Source organism: Trachurus trachurus (assembly GCF_905171665.1).
Source record: "Trachurus trachurus genome assembly, chromosome: 10".
Classification (NCBI taxonomy): domain Eukaryota; kingdom Metazoa; phylum Chordata; class Actinopteri; order Carangiformes; family Carangidae; genus Trachurus; species Trachurus trachurus.
Window position 1 is genome coordinate 7445817 of NC_139894.1, and position 23138 is coordinate 7468954.

The window sequence follows — 23138 nt, forward strand, 5'->3', positions numbered from 1 at the left end:
AAAATACACGTAATCACAACATTTTAGAACAAGTTTCTGGAAAGAGCTACAGATAATGTTTGATAGAAATACTCTGGTAAATACATAGTTCAGGACAGACATCATTACCTGTTATATCTCTTCCTATGTGAACTTTTTATCCGAACACATAGGCATCAGTGTTTCAAGTAGCAAACCGCTAAAGCACATTAACAACCAGGGAGGATGGATACCCCTGGTCCATTCTCTGCCCACTGGAAAAAGTCACACTGTTTACCCTTTTGAAAGCTGCAGGTGTAGAAGTTCCGGCCATTGTTGGGTCCAAGTTTCAGAACAGTCCTCATTAAAGAGCGTTTACTATGGTGACAAAAAGGGAAGTGCAAGTCTGCCCACTGCAATAGAGAAAATAAGTTTTCTTTGAGTTAGTTGTGGAGTTTTTTTGGTGACGTAATTTGAATTGTGTAGAATTTGTGTTTTAATTAAAACTCAAGATACTTTGAAATACAATAACTCATGTTAAAGTTTGTTACTACCCTGTTCAATTTAGAAATGTTGTTTTTTCTATTTTCACCTCAAAGTAGTTACACTTGGTCTCCCTGGGAAGCGAGCAGGCATAGAACTGTCGTCCCTTATTCTCCCCGTCCTTCTGGACCACTCTGAGGACGGCTGGCCGACGATGGGATGCACAACAAGGGGCGCTGGGACTGGAGGAAACAGAGGAGCTGCTGCTTGTTGCTGCTGTTCTGTGGGAACTGACAGAGGAGAAGAAAAAGGAGGACCTGTCTTATTAGCTTGAAATAAACTTGGGAAATAAAACATGGGAATACCTGTCACATCAGCCCTTATTAGGGAGCAAACAACCACTCCTCAATGTGTGAATAATCATTGTATTTGCATGGTATCCCGCATTAGATATTAATCAGATTTTTTTTAACAATGTTGCATTAAAAATTCCACAGCCAGATGCTTTTTTATCCCTGTTATCTCCCTGAAGTTGCAAAAAACTTCTCTTATTATAAACTTATTCATGAATAGCTAAACAAGAGACTCACTCACCCGGAGTTGGGGGTTCCATTTTGAGCATTGTTACTGGGAAAGGGACTGTGATCAATTCTCATTTTCTTGGATGGGTGACTGTAGGGGGCCAGTGATTCCCCATTGGAGAGCTGCGCACTTTGCTTCTGCCAGCCACCAGAGGCATAATTGGGGCTTGTTGTCCCTTGGCAGACGTTGTATTTATATAAACCTCGCTCTGCCGCCAAGGAATTCAAATGACTGCCGGCCGGGGAGAGTGGAGAGTTTACAGGCTTTGGCTTCTTGCTCAAGTCAGAGAAAACAAGAGTGGAAGTCCCGAAGGCTGACCTCCAGTTGACTTTGAGCTCCTCTTGTGGCTTCTTGAATGCAGTGCAAGGGTACTTAATCAAATCAGCGGTGAACGCCGGTGATGCCTCGGTGCAAGTATCATCTTTGTGGACTGTGGAGATGAAGAGAAACTCATTTCATGTTGAGCAGCTGCAGCTTATTTGGATGAACTGGCTGCTCGGGCAAAATTCCGGTTGTTGTTAGCTTGCTATAAAAATTTTCCAGTAAGCATAAGACTGCTGCGCTGTGTCGTCAGAAAAAATAAATAAATGAAAGTCACATAATCCTTTGTGCTGATGATGCCCTTATGCAAAACACTGTGAAATGTATCCCCATTTAACACAACACTGAAACTTAGTAATGGTAGTGCAGCAGTCCCCTGGATGACTGCTATTAATTTGCCCTTGAGCAAGGCACTTAACCCCCAACTGTTTTAGTGGAGCTGCACAGTGGCCATCTAATATATACATAACTGTAGAAATGCAAATCAGATTATTACTGAAAAAAGAAACTTTCATAAGAGAAACAAGCGTCCATTATTCATTCCCACATCTCCACAAAATGTTAAAGTTCATCTGAAAATGAAGCCATTGTCATTCATCACTCAAACAAAAAAGATGGTGAACTTTGCACAAAGTAGATCTAGTTAAATCCTAGTTGCTTCAAAAACACTGAAAACTCACATGGCCCCTAAAAAAGTGGGCTTTTACTGTTTTAAACCGAGTCAAATGGGATTTTATTTGGCATTTTATCACGTACCAACAAAAATTACCTGTTAGAACTCTACAAGTGATCTTCATTGATTTCAAATATGAAACATAAAATGCTTCTTATAAGAGCTGTAAATGCAGCCAGATGCCTGAAATTGCAGGTTTCTGGTATCCTGTCCAAAGTGTGGTTTTGTTTGGAATGAGAACATCTAAACCAACTGCAGGAATCAATGCCAAAATAACAGGCCGACATATGATAGTCAGCAGTTTACACATGCTCGGGGAAGCTCAGCATAACCAAATGAACCATGGGCAAACTGTAGTCTGGAGTGATACTCATACGGCTTTTCAGCTGTTCAGTCAGCTATCATTTGAAAAACATCATTTGAAACGTGGGAGTATGATATGATTTTTTTTTTTTTTTTTTTAACTGTACAACAGAAAAAACTCAAAGCAAACCATCCAACTGTGCTTTGGCAGTTGCAACGGACAGACAGCAAAAGACATTTCTTTCAAACACTCGTTTGCTGCTGTCATAACGCATCTGAGGACGGTCAGAGCAAATCGACGGCCAGTTGACAGACATGCTCATTACTTGCGTGGCAACACAAAGACGCCAACTGCGGAGGAAACAGCCTGCTTGACTGCAGTGTCACTTCAACGGCTTGGTGTTTGGTGCCTTGCTCAGAAGTACTTAAACATCGATGGCGAGCGGTATGTGGGATCACTCAGCTAAACAGCCAAACTGCGGCTGCTATTATTTTATCTCTCGCTAACAAGGACGTTCTGTCGCCTCATTACTTTCAGTGACAGTGAAGCCTGAACATTTTACTCACCCTCAGGTCTTGGAGTGAGGCATGCATCACAAGATCTTGCTGCTGGCTGGTTGATGAGCGTGCAGAGCTGACAGGCCCAGTCCTCTTCTTCCTTCTTAGCCACATTATCATTGGCTCTCTCATTGTATACCCAGTTAGTCAGAGGGTTTCTGACTGGGAGCTTACTGGATGAAGAAAGAAACACAGAAGCAACAACATGGATTCAAATAAGTCTTTGTTACTAAAACGTGCCTGCTAATGAATGAAACATGTGCGCTGGAGCAGACGTCGTTCTGCTGAGTTGAAACAGAACCATCACACACATCCATCAGTAAGCGAAGGCAAAATGCTTTGAACGACTCCACCAGTAGACTCGGTACAGAAAAATACCTCGCAGTGCAACACAATATTCATTCATTCAACAGCCCTGGAAGCAAAACGCCTCCAAAATGACTGAAGAGTCGATTCAACAACTCTTTGAAGCAGCTTAAACAAAAACTGAACATCATTACCAGAATCAGTCACAGGACTGTTGTTCATTAGTGGTATCTAGGTATACCTGGTAAAGCAGTGTATATGCACTTTTTTATTTTCTTAAATGAGTCTTCTAGTGGGAAATCAGGCACAATACTATTAACTATCACTTTTTAATTACTGTTTAGCACAGGAGCACTTCGAGAATTACTTATAAAGTGTAAGTATATAAACTTAGATTTCTTGTATTACTTACAGTATATGACAAGCAACTAGCCCATGTTAAGTACATTAGCTATGCACCAGCAGCCTCATGGTTAAAGTGTACATCACATAACCACAACATCCACAATTCAACTCCTGGCTTGGGGATCTGTGTTGCATGTCTCCCCCTCCCTCTTCCCACGTGTTCTGTCACTCTCGATACAAACTATCAAAAAAGGCAAATAAATCATTAAAATTATAATAACAACAACAACAAAATCAACAACCATTATTATAATAACCTGAATATAGGAATTACAAGACAAATACAAAACTTGAACTTGGCAACATTTGCAGTTCAAGCAGAGGACGAAGATGTGTGGGACGACAATGTGTTTCACATAATTGCTCCGAGCACACACGTTAGTGCTCTGACACGAAGCTCCGCTATGTTTGACAAGACGGTAAATCTGCAGTGCCAACAGTCATGGAGGAGGGAGGAAGGAAAAAAAACTTTCCTCACAGATTGCTTTATCAGCTGAGTAATGTGTTGTAAGGGCTTTAGGCTCTAACCCCTTGCAAAGCTTTGCTCAAACACAGCCCAGGAGGTGTTGAGCCTATGCCCTGTCTGGCAAACACAGCCTTATATGCGCATTAATTTCCCCCTCATAACACTTCCCACTCCCTGCCAAGCCCATCTGCCTGCAAAGATGGCCTCTCCAAATTTGAAGTTATTATTTACAACGCGTTAGAACTTTGTGCAGAGACTAGGTTTGGTGAAATGAAACCTGATTTTACTATGTTGTTTTTTGTATTATAGAGGCATTACATTTATAGCAACAAAATGTAGAAAGAATTCAAATAAAACCTGCAAATTGTACTGTGACAGAGGGGTTTTAGTTTTTTCTCACATTTCCACTCAGAGAAAGCAGTTGGGCATATTTTCTTGTTCATAAAAACTTAAACATTAATGTCAGCCTGAAAACTGTTTTAGTATTCTAACAAATTGTGGTATGAAATATGAATTAATATTGTTGAGAAAAGGCACCATAATAAGTACTGCACTCTTTTATCCCACCTTAAATATTGTGTTATCTACACCACCCGTCAAAGAAATCATCCTTACAGGAACACACTGTAATAGGTTTCCAGTCAAAGTGCCAATGGACTATGAGAATTTTTACCTGATGTCAACCCTGCTGGGATCTCCCTTCTGACAGCGCTCACAGAAGTAAGTCATCCTCCCGTTGTCTCCAAGACGACAGACTGTGATGACATGAAAGCACTGGCCGCACTGGGAACGCTTGTAGACTTTGTAATGTTTGTAGAGCGCAGAGCCAGATTTGCGACACTGATGGAGACAAGAAGGGCACGCGAGAGTGAATAGAAAGATGAGGATAAAGAGAACAAGAGAAAACATTCAGTTGTTCTTACTTGTCTATTATGCATGGACGAAAAAGAATATTTGTTTTTTCTATTCTCCAGGCAGTGGAGCTCTGACTTCTGCTCTTCCTCCTCAGCAATGCACAATTCAAAATGAATCAATACTTGCAAATCATACTGAATGAGACATCAGCTACATGCCTCAAAGTAAATGTGAGTATGCCTATAAATAAACACTAAATATACAGCTATACAACATACAATCAAAGTGTTTGCACTGATAACAAAAGTCTAACCTTATAGAACAGAAGAGTGAAGTCACGTGTCATTTTCACCATGTGGTGGATCTGTTCCTTCGTCAGCTGCTGAACCTGAGAGTGAAACAGCACAGTTAGTTCCAGCACACAGAGAGTGAGTAAGTCTTATTTGTATAGCTCTTCATTTCAACACAGAGATGAAAAGCGCCTTACAGTCAGCAAATCAATAATACACAAGCACATAACCAATAAAACAACCAGACATGAAAAAAACTGGATTTAAAATGATGCAACAGAGAAAAATTACATCTATGATATTCCCAAGACTGGCAACCAGGGCAACAAGGACCCGATTTGGGCTCACACTACGCAAAAAAAAAAGAAAAAAAAAATGAAAACAATGCTTGTAGATTTTCCAGGACACCTAGGGGCTCAATAATGGCGGAGAAGCTCATATGATTCAGGAATCCCAGAAGAAAAGGGGGCCAAAAGTCCTAGATTGATGTTTTGGTCCACTGTGCTATATTCTTGTACCCTAGACCCCATCTCTAATACTTTCTAAGGGGAGCAGAGCAAAGCCCCTGGTAATAGTTGAGTAATAGAAGTATTCATGCTGCAAAATGTCGCCTGCGCTGGATAGGTCTGTGTTAAAAAAAAAAAAAAAATCATAGTTTTATTCTCTGGTTCCCTTAATAAAAATATTCCCTGTGAGCAGAATGAGACATTGGACCTTTCACATTTAAAGTGACTTGATTTCTAGATCAGGACCGGAAAATATCTCATTTGATTCTTTTTTAAATAAATACATGTTATAAATCAGAGGGGAAAAAACATATTTGAGTCCCAATAAAAACTACAGTATATACATTCATAGAAAAAAAAATCATTTCCATTTCCATTTCCAAACTGCACCGAGGGAAACACATATCTATGCCGCAATGCGCTTGTTTGTCTTTTCCCCATTTCACCAACCTCATTGCAATGCATCACACAATAATACAAGGGCTTAAACTTTTTTCTGTGAGAGATGTCTTGCATTTTTACCCCCTTTTTTCATTCCTCTGCTGAACACAATCCATCATCTTTTCCATACCTTCACGGCTGGGTGGAGGCCCGAGTCAAACAGGGCTTCGTTTTTAATGATGTTGCCGACTCCCGGCATGACGGCCTGGTCTAGGAGAACGTCACAGAGCATCCTGCTACTCTGGCTCCTCACCGCCTCCTCAGACTGGGAGAAGCTGAACTTGGGGGAGCACACATCCAGACTCTCCATCGCCCTCACCCTATGCTCGCAGTCCTCTGTCAACCTGTAAGCACACAGTCCCATAGTTGATGGCTGCTGTTACGGCAAGCGTGCCACAAGGTCACCGGTGCACTTGTGAGGTTACGCATTTGAAAATTGTTTCTCTCATGTACTCTGCTTGAGTTTATTTGTTATGAGATGGAGCAGCGCAGGTGAAATTTTCCAACAGCTGAAATAAATGTGCGTCTGTCTGCTGAGCAGTACACCAGGACCTCACAGTCAATGAACAGGACAAATGTCGAGCCAAACAGGCAACGTTTTTCATGCAACAATAGCCACTGTCTTCAGACGCAGTCTAATGTAGGACATACTCCCTGTATGAGACTCATACCCCAAGGTGAACTTCTGTCACCTCAATCTATCTAGGCTGGTGTCCCCGTTACCTCATTTCCACAGTGCTGTCAAAGAAGCACACAATGTCGTTAGTCAGGTGTATTTCCAGCACTGGTATGGAGCCCGTCCTATCCTTCCTCTCGGCAGGGTTTATACGCATTGATCCATTCATTCCAAAGTGGACTCTAAAAGATGTGAGCACCATAGAAAGAAACAAAGAAAGAAGAGACACATTTACTTTATAGATGGTATGTCGCAATCCAACAGTAGACAACTAAAGAACAGAAAAGTAGTGTGAGGTTGAAGGCTACGCTGTGTAATAGAGATGTCAAGAGGTTCATCCCCGCAGTGTGTAACTATCTATGTTCATGTGTGCTATTGAAGTACTACAGATTTTACTTTTTCACATCTATTCAGTTAGATGCACATGAAGCACTTTCATTTGCACACAAACCACTTTTACTGATCGACTGATCATATATAGTTTTATTCTGCTATTGAAGAGTCAATTCAATTAAATTTCATTCTACGTACCGCATGTACACTGTGCCCATGTGTACCCGAATGACAATAAAGTTTATCTACATCTACTGGTACATCAAGAAATATTGAGCACCGATTGATTTTTTTTTTTTCTGATTTAAGCAGTGCTATAACTTGGACTATTGGACTACTATAACTGGAAGTTAGGGTGGAATGATAAAACAATATCAATTTTAGGCAATTTCAAATTATATGTTTGTCATATAATACCATGTGATATTACTGCATTAAACCATTCTGGCCACTGTTGCATATAAATTGCTACACTGTACTGTATTTGTAAATAATTTATGTAACAGTCTGGTAGGTTAATAATATTTGTAATTTGATCAAGTGGGCTAACCAAAAACAGATATTTCTGTTCAGCTATTTTGTTCATTACCAGGTTCTCAAATAATTTCTATAAAAAGGTGTAATACCATAATGTATATGAATAATGGCATTCACTATTAACCTCAGTGATTTTTTGTGGTGATATCATCAACAGTAGAGCTGCAACAAAAGATTACTGTCGCTAAGAAATAATACCGTAAGTAAGTAAGTAATTATTTGTGTCACAGCTTTACAAAGACTACAATTATTTGTTGATGGATTTCTTTCATGATTTTTCTTATAAAATGACTGATATAGGCTAATTGATCAGTTATTGAAATAGTTTCTTTTTTATAGATTGATAAAGTGACTCATAGAGTTAGTTTTTTCTCTGTGTTTTGTCTTGTTTTTCAAAGAGGGCGCCTCCACATTATGATAGATCTTTAAGTGCTAAAACAGAAAGAAAAAGCAGGAGGTTACACAATCTGACGCGCCACAGATCCTTGTGTAACACCAGTGTTTTGTTGTGTGTGTGTTTCCCTGCCCATAAACAGGAGCCGCGGAGGAGGGCGCTGCTGCTGCTCTCCTCTTCCCGCAGGAAATCACTGTTCGCGGGGACACACTTTGACGCAAGTCGCGGTCATTTAAAAAAAAAAAAAAAAAAAAGACACTCTAGCCTACTGACTGTTTAAACCGACCTGTTAGCATTCACTTAGCTTTAGTTACCTGGAAAGCTAGTGACTGATAGCGGCTGCCCAGGTGTACAGCCAGTGTCCTTACCTTAACGCTTTTAAACCAAGGTACATGAAGAGCTCCTTCCCCAGAGTCTGCACACCGGTGTATGCGCTGCCATGGAGACCGATGAAGACGTTGTTCTAGAATAGAACGACACACAATGGTACACGTTAACTTGACAACGGCCGAATGTGATATAACGTAAAACATAACGTAAAGTTAACTTACCGTGGATTTCGTCAAACTGCCTCTGACCTCCTTCAGTTTCTGTCCTTTCTGGACTCTGGACCGGATTTTCTCACCGTTTAACGTGCAGCCCGGACCTTCAACCATCGTAAAGTTCAGCTCTTATCACTTATTTTGGGTTAAAAATGAAAAGAAGCGGGTCCCACTTCTCCAAGTAGTAGGAGGGCTGGTTTGTTGTCGTTTTGAGTCCCCGCCACAAAGTTTAATGTGACGCATGCGCAGAACCAGAGGAAGTGAGACGTTAAAGGCACATTACATTTTATCATCGGTGGGAAAATGATCAATTACTTTCTGTCAAAAATGGTTCCAACGTGATTGAAAAGTAAGCAAATCATAATTTTGCGAAATAAAGTAGAAATACATCTTATAAATAGCTAAATGTTATATTAAAGTAGCCTACAACATGCACTGAAGAACTGACATAGTGGAGAAATGAGAAATATCCTATTGTTGGAAATGATTAGGCTATTTATTTGGATACCAAAGAGAGACTTTCTCTAATCCCTCATCCAGCAGTTTCTTTGTTTCATTTATCATACAACTGAATAACCTAACTAATTCAATGAAAGCATCTCTCATCCATTATACAACTTAGCCTATAGCCTACAAGCTACCTAAAACTAATTCAATGAAAAGCATCTACTCTCAGGTCTGCAATATTTCTAATTTTAATAGACCTATCTTTTTTCAATCTTGCAGTCTTATTTTAAAGTAGGCTATAGCCTGCATCTGAATTCTTCAACAATAGCCATCACTTGTAATCTATGGGCAAAGAAAAACATTACAATAGGTGATTAAAGAATGTGTTTGTATACTGATTTTAATGTTTGCCTGCCTGCATGATAAGCAGGTCTTGATTAGTCGCTCTTGATAAATGTTGAATATTTGCATTTCTGATTTGTTCCACGTCTGAATGCTGTGTACCGCATTAAAGTACAGTATAACCATGAGTAGGCCTATAGTGGTGAGGTAAAACTGTTTATTAAAGTGCATCTCATTTACAGGAACCATTAGGCTACAAATAGGCCTATCAAACTACTAACTTTTTTTCCCCTAACTTTTTATTTTATTATCATTACTATTATTTGAAAGCATCCCACTCCAAAGGATGATCATGTCAGTGTCAATCAATAACAAATCATATTAGCCTAAGTCATTTAGGAGCATCATACAGAATGTAAAAAAAGTGTAGTGATGGGCTATAGTGTAAAGTGAGCCAGTGTTTTTAATACTAGTAGTTCTATTCATCATCCACTTGAGGGCGCTAATGTATTATTCTTGGGCCTTCAACCCCCAGATCTGTGATGTAACTTGTAATGTTCCCTGACTGTGATAGATAGATAGATAGATAGATAGATAGATAGATAGATAGATAGATAGATAGATAGATAGATAGATAGATAGATAGATAGATAGATAGATAGATAGATAGATAGATAGATAGATAGATAGATAGATAGATAGATAGATAGATAGATAGATAGATACAGACAGACAGACAGACACACACACACACACACATACACACACACATGTAACCTACATAATGTTCTTTAAATATATCATTTTTATATCATCCATTTAATCATCTTCCCATGGTTAAAATGAACTACCAGATGAAAGCCTTAAGGTCTCGTCCTACGACCTCCCATATCTCCACTGAATTCATTTAAGGGGCCCCATCTGGCTGAAAAAAATTCAAAAGAATTATAATTTGCATTATTGTCAAAAGATTTTCTGCATGGCTTGCTTGCCTAATTGCAGCAACTTGTTTGCTCGGCAGCTTTGCCATCCAGAAACCCTTCTGTGGGCCCAGATAAAAATAGATGGACTACACGGTCTCCAGCCAAATGTACAGCCATGCCCTCCTTCCAAAAAAAAAAAAGGCAACACTCAGCAATAAAATGTATTAAAATTTGAAGCTGCTCTCTCATATTGGCTCAAAGGGAAGTCGGGCACCTGAAGCTGGGTCTCACCCAAGGAATTAAGATGTAATTCAATCCAAGTTTCTAAAAAAAAAAGAGAGAGACAGATTGTGCCCTCTTGCAGCCGAGGACCCATATCCTGGGATAAAAGTGAACATTTCCTCCTGTGTATCTGCAGAGTTCTGCTCACTCCACAGAATATGGCATATTAAAGATTAAGGGGCAACAAGTCCACGCCATTTCTTCTGGTGAGGCTAAAATATTTCAGATTCACTTTGAATGGTTCTTTGTCAGCACAGACAAAAAGACAAAAAAAAAACATGACACAAACTTGAAAAATCAGAAAATAAAGGCATCAGCTCGAGGTTTGTCAAACTGTATCAAAGCACTGTCTTTTATTCACTTAGACAGAAACGTCCAAGAAGAAAAAGCACAAATCTGTTTAGAAATACAATGCATTTTCATGTGTGTATTGCACTCTGTGAAGTTCGATACAGTGCTTGCACCCTAGGGCAGAACAGCGGGTTATAACATTTGAAGGTTGCATGGAAATGCACAGTAAATAATAAGCACAAACAAATGTAATCCACTGTATTCCAGTCCATTGAGTTTACCTGATCTGCAGCTATAAACACACTGTTTGCCATGTTTTCCGAGCGTAAACAGTCCTCAGTAGCTAATTTGTCCTGTGATATTTTTTACCCCACCATCAATTCTACATCTCTCCCTCTCAGAGCATGTGTTGTTTTCTCTGCTTTGCTTTGTTCACCAGTTTGAACCATGAAACTTTTAGCTGTTGATATGCCCCGACACCAGCCCCCGCCAAGAAAAACTCTTGTTTTGCTGCAAGATCAAGACAGTGACATCTGCTTTGACTAAGTTAAAGAAAGGGCATACTGTAGGCTCTTAAACAACTTTAAAGGGAATTTTTTTTTCTGTGTGAAACCTCCGAGACTAAACTCAACCACAGGCTCAATGGAGCGAGCAGTGCAGGGCTTGCAGTTTGTCAGCTAAAATATAAAAACTGCAGCTACAAGAGTTCAGTATCCCAGGATCTAGATGATCATCCAGGCGTGGCCGGCAAACTGATAAGCACTGGGGGAGAAAGTGTCAAGGTGTGTCAAGATAAATGCAGCGTGATTTCAGGTGTGGCACATGGAGAAAGAAGCCAAAAATGGATCCTCAGAATGTGGATTTGGACAACTTCCCTTTTGTACGTGTACAAACAGACACATGTACATAAGAGAGTGTGTGTGTGTGTGTATGTCTGTGCAGGAATGCTTGAGTGTCAGTGATGTGCACACGCTCTCATACTTTTGCTTTTCCATCTGCCTGTTAAACTTTGCTGCTACGTCATATAAATGCTGGAATCCACAATAGTGTGAGTGTGCATGTGTGTGCGGTTGTGTGTGTGTGTGTGAATCACATATGTTTATATAATATCCAGCTATTTTATGAGTACAGAAGTAAAGGAAATCTGCCCATAAAACACTTTATGAGCAAACATAAAGTGTTTTTGCATCTTACAAGACACTGAATGGACCCCTTGATGCTCGTGGTGCACATGTTTTCATGCCTATTTCCATTTTCCATCATATCCTACAAAAACAGTGTAAGTTTGGGTTTAATTTTATTGGTTATCATTTCCTTAAAAGAAATTATTATTGTTAAGGCTCAAAAAAAAACAATATCCAGTTTGAACCCACATCATCTAGACATTTCTTCACGGTAATAAATAACTTTTACTACACATAGGTACCAATTTCCTCCTAATCAGCTTCCCCATTTGACCGTGTGCTTTTTGTAATGGATTCGAAGTACTACAAAATCACATCTGGTAATCATTCAGAGTGGAACAACTCTGCTACTGCCCGCCACTTAGCTTGTGAAGTTTGAAAGTGATCTTGAGCACAGTAAAAATATATTTGTGTTGGGAAAATATAAACCTGACATACCTGAAGAGTGAGAGCTGGTGGGAACCTAGAGCCTTGCTGAAGGATGTCCAGGTGAACTTCTGTCACTGTTTACTCTGAAACTAACCGTGATCACAGACAAAAGCCACTTTTGGACCATAAAGGTTTTAGATATAGGCTGTGCATGGATTAAAGTGTGTCCAGCTTGCACAGCAGCTCCACTCTACAAATGTAATCGAACCATTAAGAGAGTCCTCATTGATCAAGTGAATTGACTCAAGACCTGAAGAAATCCTCTAACTGTGCTAATAGTCTTCTCTTAGTTCTACTAATGAGTTCATAATTGTTAAACAAATAGTTATACTTCTGAGGATAGCAGTTGGAGTGCAGCTGTTAATGATATAGCTTGGCTATATAAATGTATGTGAACGTGTCTTCCTGCATCCAACTGTGGACACATGGGTAATACATATGTTATTCATGTGGGTGTTTGTATTCATTGGCTGTTTGTGTGTATATGTAGGATGTGCTGAGGATTTTAAAACACACATGGTGATTTAACTGCAGTTCTGCTCTGTCTTTTTGATTGATGAATCATGAAATTAAAGATTTAATTCATTATTTGAGAATCAAGAGCCAATTTAGCCACTGAGAAATGGAGCATAAAGCAATGACCTATATTGACTTGCAGTGCATAATTAATTAGGTTTAAGTCTATGAGAAGTGTTAAGTCAACTGTGATGTATACACTTACAAGGTATTTTCTGTAAAAATGCATAGGGGGTGGGGTCTTAAAACCTACATAACCTTAATTTAAAGGATGCAAATATTACTTTTGAGTGTAAAAATTTGCCCAGATTGAATAGAATATGTTTCTATTAATTGTGTACAATATTTATTACATTGCAAGAGTAACATATTGATATATTTCCAAATTAGCCACAATATTAAGATGTGCTGATATGACATCTGAGGCAAAATAGGCCTGTAGGCTATTCTTCAGACAGAATGGTGTTTATGTTTTTCTCTGGGAAAGTTTTATTGTATAAAACTGCATGTGAAGCAAAAATGACAGTTGTTCCTTTGGTGGAGAGAAGCTTAACTGCAGATGGAGATGCGTTGCTATGCAACTGGGATTTCAAAAGTACTTGCAGCGCCAGGGTCACATTTCAGTGTCTGTCTCCACCAGCTTGGCAGGAACTGATGACTGCTAATAATGCTATTTTTAAAGCATCTCATTTGCAGCTCTCCAAATGTGAATATTCTATAGCATGTGAGATGTGGCAGGACGGTTACTGCTCCTGAATAATATTCAAAGAATATTTCCTCCTTTCGCCCCTGGTCATATTTCAATCATATGTCATCATTATTCCATGGACACACACTGTAGTGGCACTGCACACTTCCATATGTCCATTCCTACCAATAATGCTGTGCATTAGCAATATTGTTACTGAATATAAACATGTAATACTGAATATGGTGAAAATGAAAAAAACAAAACAATAACTTTCACTTCCAAATGTCATATTATTGACTCATCAAGTTAGTGGAATTTTTTTTTCCATCCTGCAAAAACTCTGATGTGTACAAGAGGTCAACTGCACCCACAGCCCAGCTCCTTCTCCACAACCTGTACAAGGGTAGAGGAGTATTAAACCTTATCTGTATGGAGACAACCTTAAGAGGCCTGCAACTTACTTCATATAATTTTTTTTATTTTTTCTATCTTTCTTTTTCTTTTCTTCTTTTTTTTGATGCGAGTAAAAAAAATAAAACAACAATCAATGTCAATATTGAAGAACTATTCTGTTCTGTGAGGTATTTCATTATGTGTATGGAAAGACAAATCCTGTAGAATAATGGCAAACAATGGCATGATCATATTTAATCAATCAAATTTTTTATCTTAAAAAAAGAAGAAACACTAAGATTAAATAAAAGAAAAGACTGACTTGTTAAGATGGTCATTCTGCAGGGAGCTGTTCCCTCAGTCTGCCACAGCCCAGTTCACTACATCAAACCACATCCCGGCACTCAAGTCACGCACAGCACCTTTCAGAGAGGGAGGCCTACTGGGATATAGAGAGGTCAGCTGCAACAGGGCAGACCAAGCCTGTGAAGTCATGTACTGAGTCAACCATGGAATGACCGGGAAAACAGGAAACAACTAACACTGTTTCTATAGTGTGAAGTCAGTCACTGCAGCAAAACAACACACACATCACAGAAACATTCACAGACCTGTGCCAGAGGCAGTCAAGGGGGGCAAAATGCTGCCAGGGAGGCTATAACAGCAGATATGCAGGCACCCTGGAGCTCTGTCAATAGCAAGACATAAAAGCCAAGTAAGTGTCTGGCTTTTGACATGTTAGTGATGAATCCATTCACAACAAAATGGCTGCAAAGGAGGAAAAAAAAAAAAACACAACTTATTGTGAACATATTTCTCCTCTAGGTGGCAGTATTCCCTTATTGATCAGTGACGCTCTCTGCTGAGAGAAATTGGACGAAACCACTCATTTCCTCCTCATCCCTCTCACCAGGCTGCGCTTGTCACTGGGATAAGTGCTGTAACATCAGGCATCACAATAACTGCATTAGTTTGAATCCAGACATGCAGCTCTTTGAGTTCAACCACGTGCTGCTGCTGTCAGAAGAAAAACTTAATTGTCAGTTGACATCATTACTGCCATCTCTATTGCCCCCATGTAGTGCGTAGCCCACTGTTAGGCTAATTTGATAATGACGTATTTAATTAGATGTAACTGATGGCACTCGCAGCAAAGGACATGAAGCTGTCGCACTGATGTTATCAGACTGATCTATAATCAGGGTACAAACCCAAACAGCTGCTCTGGTGAAGTATCATTAAGCAGAGGTCAGAGGTCATGTTTTGTAGTTGACCTTGACCTCTGACCTGCAGCTGAGCAAAAATAAAACAATATCTTATTACTATTCTTTGTGCAAAGAGAGTGGGGTTTTAGGCAACAGGTGTGAACCGCATGAAATTGAATTAACTGAACATTTCTCAAGGCTGTAGAGATGATTGTTGGAATTTCAATACTGGCAACCCAGTGTTTGAATTAATTTCTGTGTATTTGGACAGCTCCTGTCCAAAGTGCTCATCACAGAGCAGCATGTAATCACTACTTACTTTATCTTGGACTTGCACATTGTTAGCACTCAATAACTGGACATGCTTCAGGCAGCACAGAAGCAGATTTACAATGTCTTCTGTTTTCAACCTGCAACGTTCAAACTTGTTTCTGGTTCGTCTCCAGATACTTCATTGTGTAATTTTCTATCTTCAGTGTGGAAGTTGATTTCAGTTTCTTGGGGTTGAATCTGAAAATCATACCCTGTACTCATCAGAAATAGAATAGATTGATTCATTTGCAGAGCTCAGACATAGACATAAATCTCTATTTATGACTAAGTGAGATCTTAATAAAACAGAAGATAAGCCAGTATCTCAATTTGCTTCTTAAAATATTTAAAATGTTCAATTAAAGTTTGAAAAAACTGCTCTGCATTGGTAGAGCTCAGGTCAGTGGTTTGAAGCGATTTGTAGAGCAGGAAGTGAAGACTTGAACTGCTCCTGTTTGTCATTCAGTCGGATCAGTTCATGCAAAGAGGAGGCTGACAATGCATTTGATATCAATTTGATTATGGTGCATATTTGATGGTTTTTCTTTGTAGTTATCATCAGAGATGCACAATTCTCTGGATCTGCATTTCATGGGGTCTGTGGTTCCCAGGTACTCTTTGAAATATTTTCTTTTTTGAAGTGGATTCTACAAACGAAATGTTCTAGAGGAATTTAGTGAATATTTTCAGCTTTCCCTAAACTCTAACTCTGACTGACAGTCATTCTGAGTAAGTGTTTTCCATTTTGTGTTATTACCCTGACTGAATATCTATAGATTAGCACCTGATGACAGAGGCTTTAATTCTCAGCTCTGGGTCATGCAATACAACAACCCTGGTGCCATCCACAGTGTGTCTCTAAACAAAACTGCTGTTGTTCATTGCATAGTAGTTTCCAGACTTAAGCCAAAAGACCATTTGTTGGCTTTTTGTTCAGGTTGATTTGAGATTTGGCATCATCCAGACTTACAGATGTTACTGGTTCAAAATTGCGGGGTTTTTCCTGCACTGCAGGATCGCGTGATCGCGTGACTTTTCACCACAACTGTTTTCCTCTAGGTGGCAGCACCGTACTAAATACTGCTCAGACGTTTTGGGGACAATGCTGACAGCCTGATAGCCGCGATTAGGAGTGGCGCTGTTCATGATACAGAATACAAGAGGATGAAAGGAGAACTAGCTGCAGACAGTAAATAATATAGTAGCCTCGTTTTTCAATGACAAAATGTAACGACGGCAGCTACAGTAGACTATAGCCCACGTCTCACTCTCTTTTTTCGGTCATCTGTCTCGTCATCTCCAAAATGTGTTTTTAAAATGAGCCAACTACAGTACTGTGCAGTAGTGCCGCAGATTTCTCACTCCGCACCTTGTTTGAGAGTGCAGCTGGATGATTTCTTGTGAATGAACGGGTCTGTGTCACTTTGGGGCTGGGCGATAAAACATAGGATAAATAACTTTCCCTCGATAGAAGACGCGGCCGATACAAAGTCTATAGGTTTAATTCATCCATTTTTTGACAGACAACACAAACAGCCAGTGATAATGAGAGTGGTGACACCGTCAGCCATGCAGCCGGCCTGGACTTTTTATTTTTAATTATGAAGGATCATCTGCGCAAGGCAAAGATGATAGGATCAACAAAACACGGCGAAACACACGCGGCTGTATGGGACAGGCTTTTATTTAATTCAGAACAAACCGCTTAGCAAAAATGGAAAATATAGTCTAGGGGAGAGCCGGGTCGATTGATACACTTTTCATTTAAACGTCTTTTTCAAAGATGACGTTATGTACACAAACATTTTTATCATGTGATCAACAACTCACATGTGTATTTTCTTAGTTACAAGTGTAATTTAACACATATGTTGGATGATCGCGCTGTTTTATAACTTTGAACGTAAGTTGACATTTGTCTCAAACGCCCCACCTATGCGGGTCGTTTGAGACACAGAGGAGGGACGGTTGAAACAGCATGTTTTAAACAGAAACTACTGACATTACTCTCGTTTTTATGAAGCATATCGGACAACATACTAGTGTACTTGTTATTGCCAAAATGTCACATAATTTCTCACAATATAAATAGGTCAAATAAATATTTTTGTCCCGTGCGCAATTGTCAAGATCCGCATTTCGATTAAACTCGCCTTTCTTCTTTTGTACGAGTTGTTGGACAACTGCATTTTCATTTAATTTACTTATTTCCCTGCCCTAAGTCATGTTTATGGATACACAGTTGAACATATTGTCATTTTTCCCTCGGCATTTTCCCCTCACTTTGCTGAATATCTGTTGATTCACGTCATAAACACGAACATTAAAAATATGTGGTGTTTATTAAAAATACATGTTGTTCATTCAAATCGGTTGTTGTTCATTGCAAAACAGTTAGGCTATTAATTTGGTGATTTATATACAGATATTGATCGCGCAGTGTGACCACAATCACTACGCACGGTGGCGTGAGGGACATTTGAAACAGCTGTATCAATCGTCCCTCCAGCGACTACTGACAATAAAACCTGTTTTGCCTCTAAACTTCAAAACTATGACATTTCATAATTTAGGACCTGTTTATGTACGAATTCATCTGTTGTTAGGTCATATTATTATTGCATTAAACACACAATACAACTTTTGATCACTTTCTCCCCGGCTACGTTGGTGGAGATCTCCCACACAGTAAAAGATTTAGGCAACACATTCTTCCAGCTGGCTGTTTTTCTTCCAGTTACAGAAAGTAGCCTATGTGCAAAGTACCACATTAACATCTCTATTCATATAACGCCCATCGAAACAGCTGATTTACATGTCGGCCGTTAAGGCAAGGCAAGGCAAGGCAATTTTATTTGTATAGCCCGTTTTTACAAACAGTTTGTCTCAAAGGGCTTTACATGGCATCGTAGCAACATCCTCTGTCCTTAGACCCTCACATCGACTGAGGAAAAACTCCATGGAAACCCTTTTAACAGGGAAAAACAGGAGAAACCTCAGGGTGAGCAACAGAGGAGGGATCCCTCACCCAGGACGGACAGACGTGCAATAGATGTTGTTACAGACAAGAAAACAGTTTACAGTTTGTCACAGAATGTGCGGAATATGGAAATGTTAACACATGGCGATTGGCCATTCACGCGGCTTTGTTCTTGGTTTCGGCCAATCAGCTTATAAGCACATGGCTAATTATCAGCTTTCAACCAATCGCACTGTTTTAATGTGTGTGTGTGAAAGTTATTTTCTTTAGTTCATTTTCGTTTCTTTTGGATTTTTTTTACAACAATGTATCAATATAATATTGTTTTCGTTTCATTTCGTTATAAAAATCAATCCCTTTTCTTTGAAACAATGAGATTGAGCAGCTAAAACTCAATAAACTCAACCATGGCTTGTCTTATTGTTAATCTGAACGCACATGTATAAAGGGCAGAGTCAAGGCAGCAGATAAATCACAAAACATCAACGCGTCCGTGAGCGCAGCGCACCTCATTTTCTCCTGTGAAGAAGAAGAGAAAAAATAACCCCATGGTCCGACCTGACCCAGTTATTTAATGTTTAGGTTTATTTAGAAGAAGTCTGATTATGACTGCTGTTCTGGATCAGATTATTTGCTCATAATTCGGGTTATTTTCAAACAGTGGCCAAACAACAGATCAATTAATTATTATAGACTATATTTTCCATTTTTGCTAAGCGGTTTGTTCTGAATTAAATAAAAGCCTGTCCCATACAGCCGCGTGTGTTACGCCGTGTTTTGTTGATGCTATCATCTTTGCCTTGCGCAGATGATCCTTCATAATTAAAAATAAAAAGTCCAGGCCGGCTGCATGGCTGACGGTGTCACTTTGTATCGGCCGCGTCTTCTATCGAGGGAAAGTTATTTATCCTATAAGCCGGTGCATATTCTCATTTGTCCAGGTCATAGTATTTCAAAGGAGGTTAAATCGAAAGCAACTGGACTTAGTTATTTGTCTAGGAAACTAGACAAATAACTAAGTCCAGTTGCTTTCGATTTAACCTCCTTTGAAATTATTTATCCTATGTTTTATCGCCCAGCCCCAAAGTGACACAGACCCGTTCATTCACAAGAAATCATCCAGCTGCACTCTCAAACAAGGTGCGGAGTGAGAAATCTGCGGCACTACTGCACAGTACTGTAGTTGGCTCATTTTAAAAACACATTTTGGAGATGACGAGACAGATGACCGAAAAAAGAGAGTGAGACGTGGGCTATAGTCTACTGTAGCTGCCGTCGTTACATTTTGTCATTGAAAAACTAGGCTACTATATTATTTACTGTCTGCAGCTAGTTCTCCTTTCATCCTCTTGTATTCTGTATCATGAACAGCGCCACTCCTAATCGCGGCGATATGTGATACATAATCATCAAGTCATAAAGCAAGACAGGCTTTATCATATTACAATAGTTTCTGTGATTTAGGCAGTGTATACAGTAGTTAGTTCTAGTTTAATAGCCTAGAGTTTAAGCTGTGGATTACTGCACAGATCACTGAGTCATCCGCCTGTCGTCCTCCGTTCTCACAGATGCCACCTGGCGGTTGTTTTGGCACATTGAGGCTTTTCATTAAAACCTCTTGTCTCGCCAAAGAAAAAAAATGCACGAGTCTTGTGCCGTCTCGCGTGGACCACGCGTGAAGTCCGCAAATTTGAACCAGTAACATCTGTACATCAGACTACCCACTTTCATTCACAGCCACATGAGTCACCGGCTGAATAACCTCCCACCCAATGATATCCTTGTACATCTTTCATGTCATTTTATTTGTCTGTTTAGCACAAGGATGACTCAATGCAGCCAGTATCTTGGCAAACCTGCCTAAGGCTTCAAACCTTTGAGGTAAAACCCCCCCCAAAAAACCTGCAGGCATTAAGCTGAAACATTGATTTCCACAACTGCATTTCTCTGTCAGCGGTGCTCAGTAGAAAACTCAGTTTTGCTGTTTATTAAAAAACAATAACAACAAATACAACAACAATAACAACAACCCTGGCATAATACGTCTTCACCTCTACAAGAAATAAATTGTAGTGGGCACTGTTTTGACACTATACTTCTGAGAGAGGCAATGAACCTTTTTCAGTTTTTCTTTTATGAATCAATACTTACTGAAAATTATGAGGCAAGATTCTATGATTTTACCCTCTCAAGTAACTTTAAAGTTATTCTCTACTCTCATACATACATATTCCTTTTTTCATATTTTCTTCATTGATAATTTTTAGATGGCATATTTAAACTTATCACACAAAAAAAGACAAACGCTGAGCATCTGCATGAAAACATTTAACTGAATATTAAATGGTTGGCTAATGCATGAACTTAACAAAGAAACACTTAATAGCTACATGAGGAATGTTCTACTTGATGAAATTAGTTGCCAAAGGCTTTTCCACAGTATCTCTGTGAAATACACATCAGTTAATTCTGCAATGTTAGGGAATTCATTTTTAGCTACTCCAGCAGCGCGACTCTGGGAATGGCAATGGTGATTGATTATTCGATCCACTTCGGTTCAGAGTGAAATATGAAATATCTCAACATAAGAGAGAAAATATATATTTCAGTTAAATTTGGCACAGAGCTTCATGATCCTCTTGGGATGAAGTGGAGCAAAGCTGGTGATCCCCTCACTTTTCATCTGGCTTTGGTTTCTATGTCTTTCTATGGTCAGTGCAAAAAAAAAGCAAATGTTAACATGCCAGCCTATGATGATGGTGAAAACATCAGCATGTAAGTGATGTAAAAGGGTTAGTGCAAATAAATAGCAAATTTGACTAGCCTATTTGGCCTTTAAGCTAATCTTAGGTGATGATGTAGGTAAACTCATTACTTGCTAGAAAAAAATAAGAAAAGTGAGGCTACTGACTCTTAATCTTGGTTTCTCTGATGCTAATGGGGTTTAGTAAATAAAGGGCAAATATGACTTTTTAGCTTTGCTATAGCTATTAGCAAATGTTAGCACTCTTAGATGATGGTGAAGGTAAACAACTTGCCAAACATCAGCCTAGCATTGGCATTTTGAATGGGAGCGTACCTATGTTCCCTGATTGGCCAACAGCAGAGAACATAGGACCCTTTTTCTAAAAAAAGGGTCCCAAAAAGGGTCCTGTTCCCCTGTTGCCGGTCGATGGACTTTCTCTGCTTATCTGGACTCTCTCTATCTGGCCTCTAGCCTACCTGGTCTTTTTTTTTTTACAAAACTTAACCAACTCCTTTATTCATTGCCAAAACCCAACCAATGGGACAATTTCACTTCTCACTCAAAGTCACAAGTCAACTTTTCACTCAAAAATAATAAAAAAAAAAGTCTACAAAGTGGGGATTGGGGAACATAGGGATGACCCCTTTTGAATGTGTTAGCATGCTACTATTAACATGTAGCTCACAGCACTCACTAATAGTGTCTCTTAGGTTGTCTGATGTTGATTAGGGTAGCATTTGCACATGTGAGTTTATGACGTGCAATACTCATGTAAATAATGTCTGTGAGGAAAAATGTAGCAAGGTAAGCCTTCCACATACTACTGTCACATTCATACAAATAATAAAACACATACGAAGACACACTAATGTGGATGGCAATCATGCATGGCTATTATGGTGGTATTTCATTTTAAGTGAAATATGATTACTGGCTGACAACAGTAATACATCAACAAAATCAGTCGTGACTCAATTAGTGCGACAGGTAGTCGACACCTACCATTTGCCACATGCCTGTTTGTGTGTCTCCCTTTCTCCCTCTCTCACTTATTCATCTCAGAGATAATCACACACCCACACATACACACAACTGAAGCGCACGGCCATTAATGTGCCCGGTGCATAGATTTCCACAGCTAATCCTTTGATCTGAGGCCTTGATTTTTGGGGAGCTGCTGTGCTCTCGAACGCCTCAGGCTGCATTTGAGTTCTATTATTTATCGCTGAGTGTCACGGGGCCCAGAAGAGAAGGAAAGATGAGGGAAAACAAGGCTCATCTTCTGTTATTCTTTGATATACCTCTTCAGACAACAGAGAGTGCTCAGTGTCAATGCAAGTTTTAATTGGTCCGTTTCAGGAAGTGTCAATGCAGTGGCGCTCCAACCTGTCTCATTGTCCATTGTTATCATACTTCACATGAAAGGAAATAATAACCATTATGTTTGAGTTATGAAGTCTGCTTGGTAGCTTCAAAGTCTACAACTGCTCCTTGTTGAAGTGTAACAAATGGTGCTTTAACCTTGTATTATGATGACTTTTTGGACCCTTAAGTGGCCCATTGTTTGGGTCTAATTGACCCTGGATATTAAGGTTAGGCGCCTAGCCTTTGTGCCCATGTTGCATTCACTGGTCTGTGAATCTTGGGCAGGTTTATTTTGCTATGTTGCCTTTGTCTTACATTTTTACCATTGTTTATAGCTTGTATAGTGAACCTGTGTCTTTTAGCATTGTTTGGTCACATGATCCATCTATTTATGCTACCTGCC

At 39.5% G+C, this 23138-nt stretch overlaps 1 protein-coding gene across 1 annotated transcript; it reads right to left on the minus strand.

Moving 5' to 3' along the window:
- Positions 1-56: 56 nt before the first annotated feature.
- On the minus strand, positions 57-8743 carry neil3 (nei-like DNA glycosylase 3; the record flags this gene model as incomplete). Its single annotated transcript, XM_083980223.1, has 10 exons — positions 57-371; positions 551-731; positions 1036-1453; positions 2888-3051; positions 4729-4895; positions 5224-5298; positions 6278-6491; positions 6871-7005; positions 8456-8550; positions 8639-8743. The coding sequence occupies 10 exons, from the start codon at positions 8741-8743 to the stop codon at positions 189-191; spliced, it is 1737 nt and encodes a 578-aa protein (XP_083836349.1). The 3' UTR covers positions 57-188.
- Positions 8744-23138: the final 14395 nt, after the last annotated feature.